Genomic DNA, 20,780 nt, shown 5'->3' with positions numbered 1-20,780 from the left:
TTTCAGGGACGTCTTTGTGGGAGAGATATGTCCGAAACTGAAGTCGGAGGAGATGTGTCTCTAACGGCCAAAGCCTGCGGTATATATCCAGGTCCGTGGCGTCGGTTACCGTGCGTCACGGGCACGCCCCCAAGCCAAGAAAACGATTTGGACTGGCCACGTACTCGATGAAAACAACACACAGCCATTCAATTTAGTCAGATAACCATCTGTCTTCTACTCTAATCCATGCGTAACAACTGCAGTGCGTGTCTGCGTTATGATCCATAGACCAAATCAAATCAAATCTGCGTCTAGAAGCTGAAGAAATGTGTGCGTAAAGAAGCTTAACGTTTGGAGGAACCGAATGCTCATTTACGAAATAGCAGTACAAACTCTTTACTTTACTAAAATATTAAATTGTACACAACTAGTTTCTTTATTTAATACATATTTTGTAGAATTGGTTGTTTTAAAATACACAAACAAACACACACATACACTTAATGTACTGTGTATATAAATATACACTGGTGCGTAATTACGCATCACTTCGCAAAAAGTGCGAGACAAAATGTCCCTACATAATCATTTATTTTGTGATCTAGCTACGAGAAATAGCAGAATACAAGAGAAAATACTATTTTATGCGTATAAACAATCAGTTTTCCTAAGTAATATTTATTGCCTGCTGAAATTCCTGGTTCTGTTGGACCCAGAAGTTACTGTATTTGTTTTATTTTTTATTGTTTGTACTTTCCTAATTATCATAACATATATTTTAGATTACAAATCATACAATGAAAAACACACAAACACACCCACACACACTTAGAAAAACAGGGTGCAATACACACTTTACTGGCATAGGGGTCAGACCTGCCTGTATGGAAGTGTCAACAGAGATATGGACTCTTACTCCAATCTCATACCCAAGCCACGCTACTTTCAAACAACATCTGCTCTTAGATTTTGACAACAATAGTTTTGCATATGAGGTTTTATGCTGTTTCTGGCCGGAGGGGGTCTCTACCTGTAGGGTATATATCCCGTTTCTACCAACGCTATACGCAGGGCGCTGTGGGGTGGGGGCTTTAAAAAGGAGGGTGGGAAAGGGGGCATGCGCTTCACAAAAGAAATGTGAAATACTCTGGGGTTTTTTAACTCATCAGATGTTATAGATATATAAAAGATATAGAATATTTAGTTTTGGACTTGGTGTATTTCATAACACACTTCAGTGCCATGAAGGGTATGAATCTCACTTGAAAGATTATAACTTGAAATGCCGAGATATTCATTTTTGAGGTTTCATATTTTAATAAAAACTGAAGAGACTTGACAATCCATCAAATACCACTGCACTCAGGGGAACCACGCGCGAGGCACGCGCCACGTGTACCAGATGGCTGTCTGTTACCGACCCCCCCCCCCCCCCCCATCTCAATCCTCACACATCGAATCCACCCCCTACACTCCTCCTGCACCACACCAGCAACAGCATCCCGAAGAGCCAATCTCCCTGTCCCACCATGAATCTATCCATCCCTCATCCGCGCGCGCGCGCGCACACACACACACACACACACACACACACACACACACACACACACACACACACACACACACACACACACACACTACACTGCATGTACTCAAGGCGTTTTTCTATAAACTTAACACGCACGACATATGATCTCCACGCAGTTTTGGCGTGGGTACCCCATACGGATGCTTCTATTGGTCCATGTTGTTAGTGCCCAGTAGAAAAGAAACATTTTCACCCCCCTGTTTGGAACCTCCGTAATGCAATTGTGTCCTTCAGCATGACTCTTAGATATTTTGGCGTCCAAGCTATCATGCAATGCTTGTTTATCAATATCATATATGCTGATGACAACGCTCAATCTGTTTATGGATGTGAAAGATGTTTGTCTGGACGAGCAGACCGCATGACTCTGTCGACAAGGTTATTTTTGAATGGTTATAGGCTAGTATATGAAATACTTTGCACAAGAAAACGAAGATTGGTTACCTTAAAAGGCACACAGCTTTAGTTGTATTCTGGTATGTTGAAGAACTAAAAATACGAAATTATAAAATATACGTGGAAGTCTACAGTCAACTTTTTACTCATATTGTTGTCTTATAGACGTTGTTTTCCACCCTGCGCTACTCATATAGTTACATGTTTCCCTTTTTATGGAACCATGGGATATCAATGTGTAGCTTTATTTATATGGATTTATGGGCGATTTAGAAATGCATGTCTTGGAGTATTCTAGAACTTGAAATTAAAATAAATAAACGCTGTAGACAGTCTACTCAGGTCGCCATCACGTAGACATGGTCTTGTGGTGCCGCTTCAATAAAGCCAAGCCCAGCCCTGTAACTGAGAGACACACTTGCTGCACGCGCCCCTCACCGCCTCGTTAGGATGGAGGGATGAGGAGGATGGTGGGGGTTGGGGAGAGGTACACTTCTCAATTTTTTTTGCTCTTACGGTTAGAGTCCTCTTTTGTCTTCTCAAGCAAATTCGGCGTCGGCAACCCATCTGTGCAGGCCGGATAACAGGAAGGCCATTGTTAGGAAATGTTCCGACACTTCATGGGAATTAAGAGTCGCAGGCGCGCTGTGGGATGGGGGAGAAACAGAGATCGGGACAACACCTGACTTTTGCCGCAGCATAATGTGAGCGCGAAGAGAGAAACGTGCTGCTCAAACAATAGCGAAGATCATATTCTACTGCTATAACGGCTGTACCCAACGTTTGATCTGCACGTGTCAACACCAAGAGGTCTAAACGTCTCCAATGACCAAGAATAAAGAGAGCATGTTGATAGAACGCAATGGTGTTTATCTTAAAATTCTCCTCAATATGTAAGCAAAATGAGCACAAGAAATCGCTCTGCACTGCACCGATTATAGCACAAATAAAATGTAATTGCGTGTTTTAAGGTGAAATCTGTGTAACCCTTTCAATGGACCTCATTTTGTTTTGTGTGCCAGAAGACGCAGTGAAATCTGTCTGTAATGACAGTTTGTATTTGTATTTATTATGATTTCGATTTTGTGCTTTCTTGATGTTTTGTATGAATTTTTGTAATGTTCCTTTAAAAGAAGTGCAGAATTGGCTTATTTTAGTGTTTGTTGAGACTTCCTTTTATTGTAATAAAGCAAAAATAAGGAAAATTAAAAACAAGAGATCATTTTGGTGGAAACAAATCCAGTTTTGATCAACTATACAATTACATTCACTGATCATTTAGAAGGATTTTAGTCAATATGTGTCAAGTGACAACAGGGTCTTTAAAAAAAATAAGGTTGTAAATGGAGTAAAAGATCATGCTGTGTTAACACTTGAGGACACTTCATTTTTGGACCTAATCAACATGGACTTTCCCTTCCATTCAAATGACTACATGTTAACCACTGATCAGGATCAAATATGCGATGCCAAATACTCACCCAATCGCAAATCATTACCCATATAAACAGTACTCTCACAATTTGGCATAGCACTTACACACTTACGCAAAAAGAGACAAAGATTAGAATAATGGTCAAAATCGCAGCACCACTGGCCAAGAAATCCTGTAGTACGGATCAAGCTTCCAAAACACTGCATTCTACCATTTCCACAATGCCACTCAATAGCAGCTTTCATGAGACCCTCCCTGCCTCTGAAATTGCTGCTTCTTTCATACCTTACACTTTCAGTATGATATGCAGGATTTCACTTATAAGCTAAATTCCCTGCTTACTGTCTGGTGTGGCTGCAGGTGGCTGTGCACAGCCTTAAACAAATATTGTGTGGTTAGTGCATTGGCTCTTGTGAGGGGATGCATACTCAGCTCAGATGTGTTAGGCACCCAACCCCCACCCAGACCTTTGCTGGACCCGCTCTTGCTGCATAAAGGACAAAATGTTTGCTGTGTTGTCACTGAGCATCGGCTATGGACATAAATGAGGTGCAAATTTTGTTATTCTACTAATCTCAGTTTATAGAAGTAACTCACTGTTTTCAAGTGTTAGCTGTCTATATGTGAGCAGATCTACACAATTGTGTAGATAAAATCAAGAACATTATAGGCATAATATCACACGTGTAACCAAAATATCAGTCATCCATACTGAACCATCTGCCACCATATCCAATTTCAAGCCAGGAAGTTCCTCCTTAATTCAAACTCATCCACCTGAATTAGATATCATCCACACCAAATTACTGAAATAGATTAAGACTGTTGGTTCACATATCCTGCACATCAGCTCAAAACAGCTCACTATCAACATGGCTCTGTCCCAGTTTTAAAAAAGTAAAAATTTGCCATCTTCTGAAGAAGCCTTCTCTTGACCCTTTCATTTTAGGTCATTTGAGATCTATGGCAAATTTATATACCCTTTTTATCAACACTTTTAGAAAAATCTATAGCCTCTTAACTTATTATTCAACAATTTTTTATATATATATATCGCACTCAACACAGCACAGAAACTGCCCTTCTAAATGTCACAAATGACCTACTGCTCACTGCTGACTCTGGAACCAGTTCAGTTAAATTTTCTGACTTCAGATCTGCATTCAACACAGTTGACCATACTATTCTCATCATCACCCTAAAAACTCTGTTTGACTCAGTGGTACTGCTCTTAACATGTTTTTTTTTCTTACTTCTCCGACAGATCTTTCTCTGTATATCGAACAATTCTCCCCATCCTCTGTCTCATGTGGTGTTCCCCAGGGCTCAATTTTAGGCCCTTTGCTATTTTGTTTGCTATTCAACTAGGCCAGATCACCAGGAGGTAGGGGAGAACGGGGGAATCTGAGGCATCGGGTAATGTGAGCCACCCCCTGTATCTAGGCAACGGAAAACATTTGTGGTCATGTGAGATATATGTTTTCAAACCCCTCTCATTTCCCCTTGGCCCTGAAAGAGAGGACCTCATGGTGCTGTGGTAAGCATGTTTTTTTCACCAAAATAGGTATTTTGCATGTAAAAGTAAATTTTCTTGCTGTCAACTTAATCAACTGTTAAGCCAAAGCAAATGTATTCACAAAGAAAAACTTCTATCATACGTGTTGATGAACTACCAACATATGAAACCATGTGATGCTGATAACTGAAGATTAGCCTGAAATGCTAAGAGAGGTAGTTTTTTCTCAAACTGTGGTGGTGGGGGAAAGTGAGCCAAATGCTGTGGGGGAAAGTGAGCCACTGTCTCACTTTCCCCCACCATGAGGCACAAGTTAAGTTTAGTCTTCAACATATTTTAATGTAATATTACATGACATATGTTTTATTTTAATGTCATACACATTGTAGAAAAGCCATCATGCCAAGGAAATACACCAGGAAGACGACCTGGGGCAACCACACGGAAAGAGCACCTTCTCATCTTTCCCTGTAACCTTCAGGGCTGGAATGTAGAGTAGGCCTAGTTGTAGAGTATGACAGGCTGATGTTATAATCCAGTTGGGTCTTCTCCTGTGTTCTGAGTCCCAGGCTGTTCTCGCTGGTTCTGATTTTCCTATGCTTTGACCCCCAGACCCTAGCTGGCTCTAAGGGTCCTGTGTTCTGACCCCTAATCTAACTGGTTCTATCTTTCATTTGAATCTTATTAAAACCTTTTGAATTATGATATGTAGTATTTGATTTTGTTCAGAGTTACTTTCAAGTGTTTAGAAAATTTGCTTTGCTTAATTGACCAAACCCCATCATTCTTTTACTAGTCCGACATTAGTTCTGGAATGTGTGGCTAGCTTTCAGGAATCTTACTGTTACAATATGTGTTGTTATGGTAGTTTCAGAGTGGAAAAAGTAAGTGGATCAGTTTACCCCACAGCTGGGGTAAAGTGAGCCACATGACAACTTTTTTTAAAACAATCATATTTTCACTGCACTTTGTCTTGAAAAAAATCTGCTAATGCCCATTTCTAGGAAAAATCCTGAATTAATGGGAAATGTGTAAATTTGAGTGATAACTCATTTTAGCTCGCTTAGAGGGGAGCAAATGTAAAAAGTGGCTCAGATTGCCCCGTTTTTTTTTTGGCATTTTTATGCTTTATTGACAGTGTAGAGACAGAGTTGAAATGGGGCAGAGAAGGGAGTGACATGCAGAGCATGACCGCGGGCTGGAATCGAACCCGGGTCCGCTGCTGGCCGAGGCCCATGGGGGGACGCCCTACCAACTGAGCTAAGGGCGCCCCCAGGAGGTACAATTTTAACTTCCATTTTACTCGGATGATACTCAACTTTGTCTCCGACTAACCGACAGTAGCATAGTTACATCCTACAAACTCATGGCTTGTCTCTGACATCAAATCTTGTATAGCACAAAACTTTCTCCAGCTCAAACAATCCAAAACAGAAATAATTTTAATTGGCCCCACACACTTGACCGCTGAACTTAAAAACACTTTGGTTTTCTGTCCACCAGTGTTTTGTTGTTTTACTTAGATTGTGTTTATACTAGGGCTGTCAAATTAACGCATTCATTTCGATTAATTAATCACAGAAAAATTAACGCGATTAAAAAAATTAACGCAGATTAATCGCACTTCTATATTGCCCTTTGACCCGGTGCAAAAGAGGTGAGACGATAGCAGAGCTGCACCTGTATTTTGCGGACACGACCCGCACGGGATTAAAGAGTAAAGAAAGAAGCAGAGAGGGCTCTATGGATGTGTTATGGGCTGCTCCGGGCAAATAAGCATGAAGGTAGGAATACGTCTTATGTTATTCTCCGCAGTGTCTCTCAATCTTCCTCCATGTCTCACTTTTGTTTGCTAGTTGCGATTGTCTAAACGGACACCCGCCCCCTCTAGCATATGCCTGTCTTTTTTCCTCCTTTGTGTGTGTGTATATGCGTCATTTAGCCTGCTTGTTGTTTTGTGTTTTTTTTTTCGGCGCTAGTAGTTCCTAAATGTATTTAATGTAGAATCCTGGCTGAGGGGAAAAGACAGAAGTTACGAGAGACGGCGAGAGAGAGAGAGAGACGAACGGTAGCCTACAGGCCTACAGTTGTTTATAAACAGGCATAAAAGTGTCATATAAGTATGCGATTAATTTAGATTAATTAATCACAGAGCCTGTAATTAATTATATACATTTTTTTAATCGCTTGACAGCCCCAGTTTATACATATTAACACAATTTGCTAGCCTGGCTCCGCCCGCCTACCTACTTCCGCCCAAATTTCATTTTCCCTTCAGTAGTCAGTCTGGGGCTGCGGTGAATTCACGTGTTTGAGCTCAGGAAAATTTCCGGCCGTCCAATCAGCGAACAGAGCGAGTGGCTGAGAACGATGACGTCGAAGTCGCGCTCCAGTTTCAGTTGAATGCTGCGACCAAACGTTATGCGATTGGTTGGCTGATTCAGAGTGGCACTGCGCAGAGCCAATAGTTTTAAACTTCAACAGACACCGCCTCCAAGTGAGTGAACGTTTGCCACATAGAGCAGTTCCAGACCTTCTGTACAAATGAAATTAAGTACGATGGTCTGGTAGCACCAGGCTAACACTTTGCCCTGTTATAAGAACTTTGCTATGAATTACATTTCTTACTGCTTTTAGTCTGCATTTTAATCTGCTCTGTAAAGCAGTTTGTAAGAAGAAATGTCTTAGTGAATGGTTATACCTTGTTACACCTGTTCTATTAGTTTCTCAATATATTACATTAATATGCAGTGGACAATGGCAGGTTGGTATGTTCAGGGATAAGCAAATGTTTGTTATTTTGTATTAGTCATCTGCAAATTACAGCAATGATTGCATTACTTATTGTATAACTGTGAGAAAAAAATGTTTTGAAAAAAAAGTGTTGGATAAACCCGGCTGTTACGTTGAGGCGAAAAAAACAACATTTATCCACCACATTTTCATCTGTTCTGGATTACAGAGACCCAGACTCACCCACGGTTACACACTGATCTGCATTTTTCTGCACTTTTGTTGTTCCAAATAAGGCTGGAAAAATACTAGCCTTGGTGTACCCAGCTGATTCAACCGTCTGGATTCTCGAGTACATATGGCATTTTGATCTATGTCCGTTGATGCTGCCTCTTCAAAGTCGGAAATGACAATGAACATCAATAACCTAAAAGATAGGTTCATATTTTGCCTTTTATCTTGAAGCAGTACTCACATTATTGGTATTACTGTTACCGTTGCTGCTGATAGGGAGCCACTGGTTTCAGTCCATCTCAGTAGTTTGAAAGTCAACCTGGAGAGAGATAAAATGTCACTGAGATACACAGTAGTTGGTAATTCCTCACTTTACAATGATCAAACTTTGGTGATTTATGACTTATGAAAAACTATTGTGCCAAATGTATCAAATGTATTCGCCTTCTCAGAGTTTTTTTTGAGAATTAAGTATTCCCCCTTCTCAAGTTCAGTTTGTAGATTCCCTTTTTGTTGCAAAATACAGCCTTGACTCTGCAAGGATAGGTTTCGATCAGCTTTGTAAATCTGGTAATTGGAATTTGTGTTCAAGTCCAGCCACAAATTGATCAGGCCTCTGACATGGCCACTCAGGTACATCTACATCGCTGTTTTCAAGACATTTTGGCTAATTATAGGCCTTATGTTTGGGGCCATTGTTTTGTTGGAAAACAAATCTTCTCGGATGTGTTGCTGATAGCACAGTTTCCTCCTCCCTGTCCTCTCTTTTCACTGAGGTTCCCTGTCCTGGACAATCAATTGTCTCATGACCAGACTCTTTCTCCTGGCTGCTTGTGCCTTAAATCATGATTGGTTCATTTTCCAATGGATTTGCCTTTTTTTCTTTTCTCCTATCTTTTTAGTTTGCATTCTTATTGTTCTCTCTCTCTCTCTCACTGTGTGAATGCTGTGTTTGGCCCACTGGTGGTCAGGTCTGTCCTCCTACAAGGTCCCCATTTTGGAAAGGAGGTTGTTTTGCTCAGGTTCTATACGTATTGCAGTATCTGAAGTAATTTCAATGTCCTCCTACATCCACATTGCTCACATAGGTTTCATTATCTGAATACTAATTCATGATGCTGAGACCACTGTGTGGATGATGTGCTTCAAGTTTGCAGTATGTGGCTAATGCCAGAATTTGGTTTTGTCTCATCAGATCGTTGATGTATTCAGAATTTCCTGTGTGCCTTTAGGCAAACTCTAGGCGAGCTTTTATGCAAGTTGTTTTCAACAGTGGCTTCTTCCGTGCCCAATCTGCCCATGATCCATAGAGCTGTGAATGGTGAAGCACACAGGCAACAGTTGTCACGTGAACAGCTACACCTGTCACAGCCACAAAAGATTGTAAGTCATTCAGAATAGTCATGAGATTTCCTCACTAGCAACCCTTATGTTTGGTCTGTTCTAGGCAGATTGAAAACTGCGCCTAACCTTTTCCATTCCTTGATCATCAATTTCATTGTGTTCCAAGGGATATTCAGGGACTTGGAAAAAAGTGTATATAGCCATCATCTGATTGGTGTATTGCAGCAACCACTTTGGAGACTTGCTTATAATTGTCTTGAGTCTTGGTGGTGCAGGTTTTGCCACAATGCAGAAAAAAATGGGTCTTTCAGATACAGGTGTATTTATTCTATAACCAACTGAAACCGCATTTAGGTGAACTTCATTGAACCATTTATGTGATTTTTAACAGCAATTAGCTGCACTAGTGATTATTCATATATACCTTATAAAAATTATTCTGAGTATTATTTTGTTGGTCACTTTGTAGAGAACTGATTATTTATTTTTATGCACTTCTGTTGAATACAATCCATTGTGATTTGATGTTGTAAGACAGTAAAACCAAAACCTATAAGGAGGTGAATACATACTATATTAAAGGCATCAGGAAATCATTAATGTTGTGAGAAGGATTTGTATGAGTTTAAAAGCTGTGGTTCAAACACAGGATCATGGACCCTCCCTGAATGCACCAATTTGGGATAATCAGCAGAGCAGCTGCATCACCAGAGAAGGATAATATCATGATGAATAAAAATAAAGATTGGTACTCTCTCCAGGGGGTTCCAAGTTGCTTAAAATCGATTGCCATATCTCATTATATATATCTCATAGCTCCCCAATATGTGAGGAATCAAACTTTGTAAAATTATATTGTAATGCATTATAGACCAAGAGTTGATATAAGCCTTCATATGCCATATTAGGTTGTCAGTTTACTTATTATAATAAAATAAATAATACTTTTAAAAGTCAAGAATTAGAATTGATCTTTATTATTCTGCCCATGTTCAATGAAATGTAGAAAGTCTTAATGGCTGGACAATGTATTTGTGCACCACAGTGTATTTGCTTTATGGAAAATTATTGTGTTGTTAAACAGTATAAAGTATACCCACTACTTTCCACTACACTACATCAAAAACGGTGCCCTCAGTGATGGAGACGTTTGAGAATTACTCATATTGAGTTTGATAGAGAGATAATTATAAGATTTTATTATATTAAAGTAAGTAAGTTTGTGCAGAAGAAGTCATTTTAACAAACATCTACAATATAAGCTGTAGCCTACATCCCTCATGCTATGATAGAGAAGAAATACATGGGAAGCAGTGTTTTATTAAAAGTGGTAAATTCCGGATATCACAGAAAAAAGTATCATAATTGGTTATTATACTGTGATAAGTAAAATAGTCTGACCACAAGTTGTGCCAGCGTTTTAAAAATGTACAGTTTTGGGGGGTTTTCATTGTAATTCACGACTGCAGTGTGTGTCCCTGCATCAAACAACCAGTCCAACTTCTTCCCACCAAATTGGCGGGAGCTAGAAAGCCGCCTTATACATCAATACAATAGAGCAGCTGCTCACCAGCATCAATAGGCTCAGGCTGACCTGTTGCTCTTTGCGTCTGCGCGCCTTTTTTTCTTTCTTATTACCGACATTTCTCTCATGAAGACTTCGGGGTTAAATGATAAGGTTGAGATCCTTAGACCATCACAATCAAAGATCAAACAACACAATCATATTCGACGAGTGTAAATTTATTAAAAAACACTTTTCACAATGACAAAACATTTGAAGTGTAACAAAACATTTGAAATACATGATGTCAATGAAGAATAAAACTATTTAACACACAGTGTTTACAGACTATTATATTGCACAGACCAAAATACTTTTAAGTCCATGGTGCAAACCTCGGAACAATATAACCCTTGGGGTTTTACAAATGTGTTGTCTACAACCCAGTATCTTTGAAACCCCAAAGAGGATTGCATTTAAAAACGTTCATAGACTTCCGTTTCTGTGAGATCTGTGCCCGTGAGCCCTTTGGCATTGAACGCAAAACGAGACAAATGCTGAATTAAAAATACTTATAAAACAGCAACTCGAACAATTCTTCATCGTTAAAACTATGGTTATTAGAATACAATCAGTAGCCTATATATACTATATAACATCACAAAATAAATAACACGCATGAGATAAATGTCCATCTATTCTACCAAGGTCTCCACATGGCAGCGCTGACAGGCTGCTGACCAAGCTGCACTCGGATGGGAGCCACTGCGCCGCTGCTGACGTTGCTGCTGCGGGACTGGCTCTTCAGGCTGGGACTGAAGCTGGCTTTGAGGCTCAGGAGTCTCTGTTGGATCTGAGGGAGAGTCGTGGAGCTTTGAGCGCAGCAGTTCAGGCAGGTTGGAGTGACGGTGGCGGACGCGGACTGCTGGACGAACTCGTTCACCCGCCGACAGGCGTCTTGATCCAGGCTCGTTTTGGGAAGCAGAGCGGAGACGCGCTGCAGGCAGGCTTTGTAGCCATCTCTGTAACTGTCTGCGGAGTCTGGGGAAAGGAGAGATTTGATCAGTGACTTGAATTTCACGTGTAGCCTACAATCTCAAACAAGATCGTTTGTTCAATGCATGCGTATCGTTGTTCAGGAGACGATGCTTACCTTTGGCTGGAGTGGAGGGAAGGTCTCTGAGGTAACGGACAGTCATTTCAAGTATATCAGCTTTCTCCAGCTTGGAGTAGCGTGCGTTGTCTTTGCCAACCAGAGGAAGGATCAGGCTTTTCAGATGACTGAGACTGTCGTTGATACGAGCACGTCTTTTCTTCTCCAGCAAGGGTTTAAGAGTCTAGTGGAAAAAATTAGGAAAATCTGTTATTCACTGCACTTTTAAAAGTCAAATCAGAAGAAAGAAAATTACCGTAGCATGATCAGATGTAGTTTGTCTCTTTCTCTTACCTTTCTCAGTTCGTTGGCTTGTTTTCTCTGGGCCACGGTGGACCTGACAGGGAGAGGCTGGCTGGCCTCGGTATTGATGGTAGGACTCATTTCGTTTGTTGTTGTGCTTTTTTGATAAGGGAGGTACTTGCTCTTGGAGCTCTTGGAGTTGAAGTGTGCTGTAGAACTGGAGCGCCTCCTATTTATCTGGGTCTGGCGCGTCAGAGGGGAGGGAACACAAGCCACCGTGCTGGGGGTTTGACAGAGGGGTGGGGGGGCATGCCTTTGGGAGATGAGCGGAGGTCCTGTCTGCACCATCTGGCCACTGCGCCTACCGCTGGTATGTGGAGTTTCGTGATGATGTTGCCTTCAGCTGGCTTTGTTATACAATTCATTATCTTTCCTGTTTTTATATTATTTATTTAAGCATCTAAATATCCCAAATGAGTGGCCAACGCTGAAAAAATCATTTTGATTCGATGGGATACCTGAAAGTTGCACTGCTAAATCAACAATTAAGAATGTAGCTCAAAATAATACAAATGCATTTATTTAGTCGGTTTATTTGTGCTTCTGGACTCGACTTTCATACCCGCCAAAACATGTAAAAAAAAAAACACAGAACCAGATGAGTGATTCTGAGTTGACAGGACTAATCTATTCCTACAATTAATAAACCAGATACCCAAGCCACGCCGTGCATGGATTAACATCTGCTTGTGGACCCTCAGCAGCTTGTTTCCAACACCAACAACACGGTGTTTACCTGGAGCATTGGGGGAGGAGGATAAGGAGTGACGTGGGCAACCTGCATCTATGGAGAACGAATAGGCAATAGGGCCTATAGAATACGGAGAGAAGCCATGCAGTAAACAAGTCTGCTCAAACAATGTATGGTTAAGTCGACGAGGAATAGACATAGGAAACAGTAAAATAATATACCTGTGTGGAAGTGATACAGCCTTAAACATATTCTATAAACACAGTATTTAAATATAACATTGTATATATTTAAAATAAAATGTCTTATTTACAAATCTTAAAGGAGTTTCTACCAATCTATGCCGCTGAACATTAACCCAAGCACAGTGCAGTCAGTCAGTGAGCTGCCAGTGGGATTCACGCGTTCGGCACGCGCCACCACTGCGCAACAGATGGGAGATCCCCCGTGCATCCCATCTTCCCCCGCCGCACACACCCACCCCCTCCTCTGTGCTCCCGTGTCGCACCACTACGCTGCTGCTCCCATCAGCATCCCGGACCCTGCTACTGTGCCTGCCTCCACTTACCATCAATGTTGTTCAACTAGGCCTATGTTATTTGTCCATTTTTGAAAGCGGGGTAGGCAGCAAATAAACACAACGGCGCAGTTAAATAGTAAATATTATATAAATATATATCAAATCAAGTAAATACACATATCATTTTAAACAGCACAACAAGATAACATGAGGATATCTTCACTGAAAATACATTAACTAAATACATTTTAAGATCTTGATTCAGTGTTTAAAATACTATTGTACCCAAATTCAATTACAGATTGTTTTGTGCTGAATATCGTTAAAAAGCGCATTTCGGATATGGCCAATGTTGGCTTTACGCACATAATTTACGCACGAAAGGTTTATTACTGATAAAGAGCGGGAAAATGTTCAACAAAATATTAGTTCACTGTACTCTTTTACATTATGTAGTTCAACAAGCTCATATCATATTTGGTGAAGGATAGGTTGCTCCTCGGCAGCAAGCTGCCCTGCTTTAGCTTGAGGGTTTTCTTTCTTCTCTTTTTCAAGCATTATAGATGCGCGGTTTGCACGCGTCCTGTCCCATGGGGCCCCAAATAACTGCCATCAAGTCCAGTCTGGGAACTGGCCCTACGAGATAACACCAACACACACACAAAAAAAAGAAAAAGAAGTCCAGCAGAGCAACAGAGGCTTCGGTTGGGACCCTTTTTGTCCTGGTTACAGCGTGGGTATCCATCTGTGCAAGCTGAGAGCACAGTGATCCTTTGTTAAAGGACGTACAGAAAAGTGGATGTACGAATATTTTTTCTTGCAAGTGCATGGGAAAGGGATATGATAAGCTTCTTTGTTTTCTTCCAGTGAGGCGATTGAATTCAGTGCCAGGCTATTTGTCAGATATACATTCAATTCAGGTGAAAGGAAAACTTGCAAAAGGTTTTATTAGCTATACATGGTATAATTACGGTTTATGATTTATGCTTTTAATAGTATAAAAGTTATAAAAAAGTTGTGAAGAGGGTATATTCTTGAGGGGAAAGTGTAAATTATTATAAAGGCCTATTCCCCGAAAATATCCTGAATATTAATTCTTGAGATTGTTACTAAAATTCTGATCAATGAAAATGTGTTGGTATAAACGGCATGAGACTGACACGAGCCACAGCGTCCAGACAGATGGAGACGGCGCAGCTTTATTGATGCGTGAAGCCAAAACCGTAGACGGACTCTTTTGCCTTGCTAAAGGTGATCGCCTCCATCGTGGCTATACGTGGAAGCTTCCAGACTTGTAGGACATGTCCAGACTTCAAATCGTGACTGGGGCTGAATGGATGTCTGGCTCTGGCATCCCAAGCCAAAATCTACGCCAACATTATCCGCATCACACCAAAGCATCTGTATAGGACGGACTGCTGGTGTTTGTGTCTGGACATACAGCATTGACACAAACATGCCGAGTTTGATCCATAATTTTATTAAATATTTGCCTTTTTCTTTTACCATAAGACATTTTTCAGATAGATTTTGCTTAAATAGAAAATTTAGAAAAATGCTTAGTGGTTGGTAAATGCATGATGATTCCCTAAGTGTAGCTTTTTCTTGCAATAACAAGGAGGAAACAACGCTGTAATGAGATCATTGGTGTCCGTGTCTATTTTTCAATATGACATTTAATCTAAGACCTGTTGATTCATCCTTTGAAAAGGATCATTTATTCACGTTGTTGAGAGAAGATATACTTTATATAAACATCTATAGTGTAACATAGTATGATAGGCAGCATTGCAAGAGCATTCATTACACTGACTGCTATTGTGCATCAATATATCAGGCATATGCATTTGTGGGTGTTTACAGAGAAAAATGAGAAATGTAGAAGTCTTCCTAAAGCTTATTCTGTATGTCTGGCACATACTGCAGAAATTGACAATTGAATTCTCAAAAACTCAAGTATGCAGACACTCTACAGTGGACCAACCATCTGCTGACTTAAATTAAGGTAGTATCTTATGTTCTTAAGTCCCAGACACACTGCAGAATGACGGGGAGCAGTCAGAGAAAATATCACAGTCAATAGTTGTTTCAGAGTATGTGTTTTGTTCTACCAAAATAAATGCTTTTAACAGATGAAATTATAGTTTGGAATTGTAATATTGATGGGGGGGAAAAGGGACAATGAAGCAACAAATACAACTCAGATCACTAAAAGATAAGTGACAACATGTCTTTGGCCATTGGTTTCATCTGGATTTGTGAAAAAAAATGTCTGAGCCTTTTTCTTGACTTATCCATATACTGACACACTGTCTGTACTGTGCGACATACCAACACAAATGAGTAACTGGCTTCAGAAGGAAAAACGACACCAGCACAAGGATTTGCAGCCTTAAATAGAGCAACAGGCAGTTCAAAACTTATTTTTTAACACTACATTCCTACATTTCAACACATTTTTTCCCCAGTTTGTAGTTTGGCTGATAGCTGGACTGTTAGGGGGATTGGTGGTTTTCTAAAAGCCCATAGGACCAATAGTATATAGTACATTGTAATAGTAGTTCTTTTTCATGGCTCACAAAAAAATAAAAAGCCATTTCTTGAATCCCTCTCAGCTTGTTGACCTGGCAGCAGCATTAACGTCTGTATTGCTCTTCAACCTGCTTATACAGGGAATTTCTAATTAGATGTATTGCATTTTGAACAGAAAAGGGAGTTTTACTGTTCAGGCTTACGGCTTCCTACTCCCTACACTAACTCTGCAGCAACATGACGCTGGCAAGACTCAAATTAATAACCATATTCTTCCTTTGCCTTTAAAATCTCTTTCTGGCACTTGTTAATTATTACCTGTGAAGGAAGTTCTGTTAAGGTTGGAGGTCAACTCAGGTGGAAGAATATTTCAGGAGACTTGGATGAATTATGAAGCAATATGTATTACAGACTTGGCCAAGGAGAACCGGACTGCAACTCTCGTGACTTGCACTTCAATTCTGACAAACTCATGCTTAGAGCTGTGTATTAACCTCACGCTATCTCTAACCACCAAGCGTACCAATGTTTTGGTTCAGAGCTGAACGCAGTGAACCATAACATTCTGGAGTCTAAGGAGATGAGACTGTATCTATACAACTGACCTAAGTGTCTCCTAACAGGCTCCAAGGCTGACCTAGAGTCTGTGAGACAGACACACAAGATAGGCATATATGACCTATTAATCTTTCCCATTAATATTACAACTAAATACCCCAAATTCCCTCACATTACCTATGGGAGGACGTGAATATTTGGATGACTCAGCGAGCTATAAGATGTCAACACACTGTTCTGGAATCAGTCCCCCCCCCCATTTTACAGATTTATTTAAGGTAGATAAAGGTTGCAGAGTAAAAATAAGGAGGAATGATTTAAGGAATCTTCAAGACACTTTAATGGTACACTTGTTTTTGCATCTCTGATCAAGAGGAGTCAGGTTTGGGTGACTGGTTGACACTTAAGCTCCTTGTACTTTGTAAGGTGACCACTGTCCATGGTGCTGAACAGACAGCTTTGAAAGCCATATGTGGTACTAGATTCTGGCTCTGGAGTCAACATTCAAGAATTACAGTACGTGCTATGTTGGTCCTCACGTATAGCCAAATTGTTCTCTTCTACCTCTTTTGTTTAGATGCCCAAAATTAAAACTTACTTACCTGGAAATGTTCATGAGATGTGTTGAGTCAGTGATTCTGGAGAACGCTTGCTGTCAAAATCCCTTTTTGTCAAAATCAGTGAATATCTCCTCATGATCCACTACCGGTTTACCCGTCTGTGCTTTATGTGCCCTGAAAAAATAATCTGGTGTTAATATACAGCGTAGGCTCGGATTTTGACAAAAAGTGATTTTGACAAGTGTTCTCCAGAATCGCCGATTGCGCCTTTAATGAAATGGATAAGATATTTCTATTTTTGGAATTTCTTGTTTGGATAGATGCCTGTAAAATCTAATGCAATTCAATACAACAGGCCTGGAATGCTTTTTACTTACAAGAAAGGTGATCATTTTTCGTGTTTATTTTTTAGGTCATAGTTGGTGGTGATGCTACAAGTTTCTTGTTCAAGCCACCAGTTCCTGTACCTGCATCTGTCTGCCTACCCACCTGAACCCATACCTGCCTGTCTACCTGTAAGCCATCCTCTTAAATAAATCATTAACTTCCCTGCTGCTTTCACCGTCCAAGATGAGGCATGTTCTTCAGATGAGTGAAAAAGAGAGACACTATGACACTGGAGTGAATAATCCCTGCTTTCCAAATCGCATACTCTTTTTTACTATACTACAAACTGCAGCTGTCTATAAAAAGTACGTAGTTTGCATGCAGTAGGCATACATTTGGGACATACCCAAACGTGTATATTTTGAAGATGCCTCAATAAATTGTGATCCCATGTAATCTGGGTACATTTCAAACAATGCATTTGACATCATGTGTTGGGACATCCTTAATATTTTGTCTGTCATACTAGAAAGCATTTAAGTATGGGTATTGGAATGCACCCTATATTAAAGTTGATTGAGATATTTGCATGTATATTTTCTGAAAATTGATCATTCTCCAGTTTCTCCTTTGGTAATTTTTCCATCATGTCACTGCTTTTGTGACAGCTGTAGGTTGGGTATGCTTCAGTTTTGTCTTTTGTTGTTGTTTAAGATTAAATCCTGATATCTTTAGCTCTATACATTAATAGACAGTGTAGAAGAAACAGTGTTGAAAGTCGAGATGCTCTTTGTCTGGATTCAGGGGGGGGGGGGGGGCATAGACAGTAATACATCTAGATATATAAAAATTATTGATTTAAATTTAATTCACATTGTTTTCTACTGTTTGTTTTGACAAAGCACTGATGTGACAGTGTCACTTCTCCCTTTGGTGATGCAAAAGAAAGACCTATCAAAATTTAGCAAGAAGCTTCCCAAGCCAAAACCAACGCGGTTTCCACAAAGCATCTGCCGCACCACTGACGAAAACCCAGACTTTTTTTCCTCCTGCAAGAAGTCCATTTTGACGTCAACTATCCGGTCGCGAAGTCAGCGTCCCTACAGGTCACGTGCTCAATGAGATGCCCACGAAAGATAACTATTATATTTTAGTGAAGTCTAATCGGGGCAGCCAGTCCAAAGTATACAGAAATGTTGTCTTATTAACAACTTGGTGGTTGATAAGCCTTTTCATTGAAGTTATTTAAATCCAAGGGTGTAAAAAAGATCTTGGCCTCCTCGCATCCTATTTAACAGTGCAAATTACGGTGCCAAACATGAAACGTAGTAAATGGCCGTAAAACACAGACAAACATTGGTTGATTATAATTCTCTACACATGGTAAAGGGAAGACATAAAGACTAGAGAGGTTTTGGAGATATCGTGCAAACACTAATTGTGCTTTATAACTTTACAGACGCTTTGCCATTCATTCCGTCCATTGTGGCGGTTTCCCTTTGAATAACATATGTATCACAGCACAATGCATCTTTGAGCCTGGCGTCGTTCAGAAGAGAAATATTTTTGCGTAATTGCACATTGTATAAATTAGAAGGGGTGGCTCAGGGTGTACTCACACTAGTGCCAAGGCCCCGTGCCAAAGCTCATTAGCATACTAAAGTCTAGAACGTTTGGCTAGTGTGACCACGGCAACTTGTATTCCAGCACGGAACAGCCCCTTGGCCACGGCACACCTGGGAGAGGTGTGCCGTGGCCAAAGTACAGATGCTAATGAGATGACACGCGCACAAGCAAGCGCACAGGCGGCGTTCCTGACGTGAATTTATTAAGGATGCATTGTCAGTTTACTCCGTTAACGTCCGCTGCCTTACTAGTCGGCACCAGAATTGCCCACCACTTGGACTTGTAGCTATAATGTGTGAGAATTAACGTGTGTGTAAGCCTAGGTGTGGGCTAATAAAAGAGGGAGAGAGCTAAACAGGTCGGCTCAGAAAGCACAGCAAAAAGGTTTTCGTGTTTAGGCTACTCACGTTCGTCAGATGATTTTTTTTCTTTTTCCTCCCGTCAGCTGTCATAACTGCATTTACGCATGGCGGTGGAGACGCACCCAAAACAACACACCGCGGCCCGGTGATAAGGAAACTGTAGCCTACTCTAAAGGTTTAACAAGAAACTTTATAAAGACACTTAAAAAAAACGATATCTGCCCATACAAAAAGTTCTGACTTGGATTTGTTGGAGCGATCGATGTGTACAAAACCATCCGGATACATATGGTCTGATGACGGGCCGTTATATTAATAATAAACAGCGTGCTGCACAAATATGAGACTGTCCACCGCGACCTATTACGTCAAGGCTACATTAAAAAAAAAACAATAGCTTAAGGATTCTCGTTGCTCTAATGTGGAAGTGGAATATTGATGCAAATTTGGCCGGATGAAAATATTCACAAACAGTCGTATAGCCTACAAGTAGACTAAGCTCCAAATCCTAAACGCGCACGGTGACGGTGGCAAGGTGCAAGTGTGCCCAGGCCACGAGCAGTGTGAGCACGGGCCAGCGAGGGGAGTGGGGAGGGGGGGGAATCGTGCTGAATCGTGCTGAGCACGGAACAGGCCAACGGCACCAGTGTGAGTACACCCTCAGACAGGATTTTGAACATCCAACCAAGCCTAACCAAGCCAAAAGCCAAGCTGTAGGCTAAGGCAGGGAACACATCTGGTGGTGCACAATTGTTTTGCTCTTCAAAGTTGACAAAGGTAAACTTAAAGCGTCGCATAGGCTTCTTTCCGCCAATAGCCTTCGTTTCCAGCCGTGACAGACTCGTCGTATGCATCTCCATGTGCTCTACGCAAAAAGCCATTAGTCTCAAACAGACAGTTATTTTGTGTTATGTTTATGGATTAGGTCTATGCGAGTGTATCCTAATACTAAAACTTAAAAATTAATCGCTGTTTATTCCTTGGTCTTTCCGTAAATGATGGTGGATAATGGTGATTGGAGCAGCCCCAACTGGGTGAGGCCAGACGGCCGCGTGGCGGGTTTTTCGAATATTGGATTTCGGATCGAGGCGAATCCATTGTGCAGCCATATCAAGGGCACGAGAGAGGCACGAGCCAGGCGAACAAAGGCAGCAGATGGCTTTCCTGCTCCGATGAATTATTTTGAAGTTACAGAGACAGGGGCCATTAAGAGTTGTCCATTGGGAAATTATGGAGTGGGGGATTAATCACAAAAATACATTTACATTAAGCTATTTTATATTACAATGTATCATATAGAAAAAAAACTATTAGGCTATAAAAGTTCTGTCAAAATGATAAGGCAAATGTCTTGTTACCTTCAAACATTCTTACTAATTGTATTGCTGTAAATACTCGTAACAAAGGAATAAAATA

The 20,780-nt window shown here is 40.7% G+C and overlaps 1 protein-coding gene across 1 annotated transcript; it reads right to left on the bottom strand.

Moving 5' to 3' along the window:
• Nucleotides 1–11,432: 11,432 nt before the first annotated feature.
• LOC307253722 (transcription factor HES-2-like) lies at nucleotides 11,433–12,476 on the bottom strand (the record flags this gene model as incomplete). The annotated part of the gene is given in 5 exon segments (XM_080031863.1): nucleotides 11,433–11,773; nucleotides 11,886–12,069; nucleotides 12,180–12,382; nucleotides 12,385–12,425; nucleotides 12,427–12,476. Coding segments are annotated over 5 exon segments (819 nt in total).
• Nucleotides 12,477–20,780: the final 8,304 nt, after the last annotated feature.

The sequence above is a fragment of the Ammodytes marinus genome, assembly GCF_949987685.1.
Source record: "Ammodytes marinus genome assembly, chromosome: 7".
In the NCBI taxonomy this organism is placed as follows: domain Eukaryota; kingdom Metazoa; phylum Chordata; class Actinopteri; order Uranoscopiformes; family Ammodytidae; genus Ammodytes; species Ammodytes marinus.
This window is presented reverse-complemented; position numbering and strand designations above follow the sequence as displayed.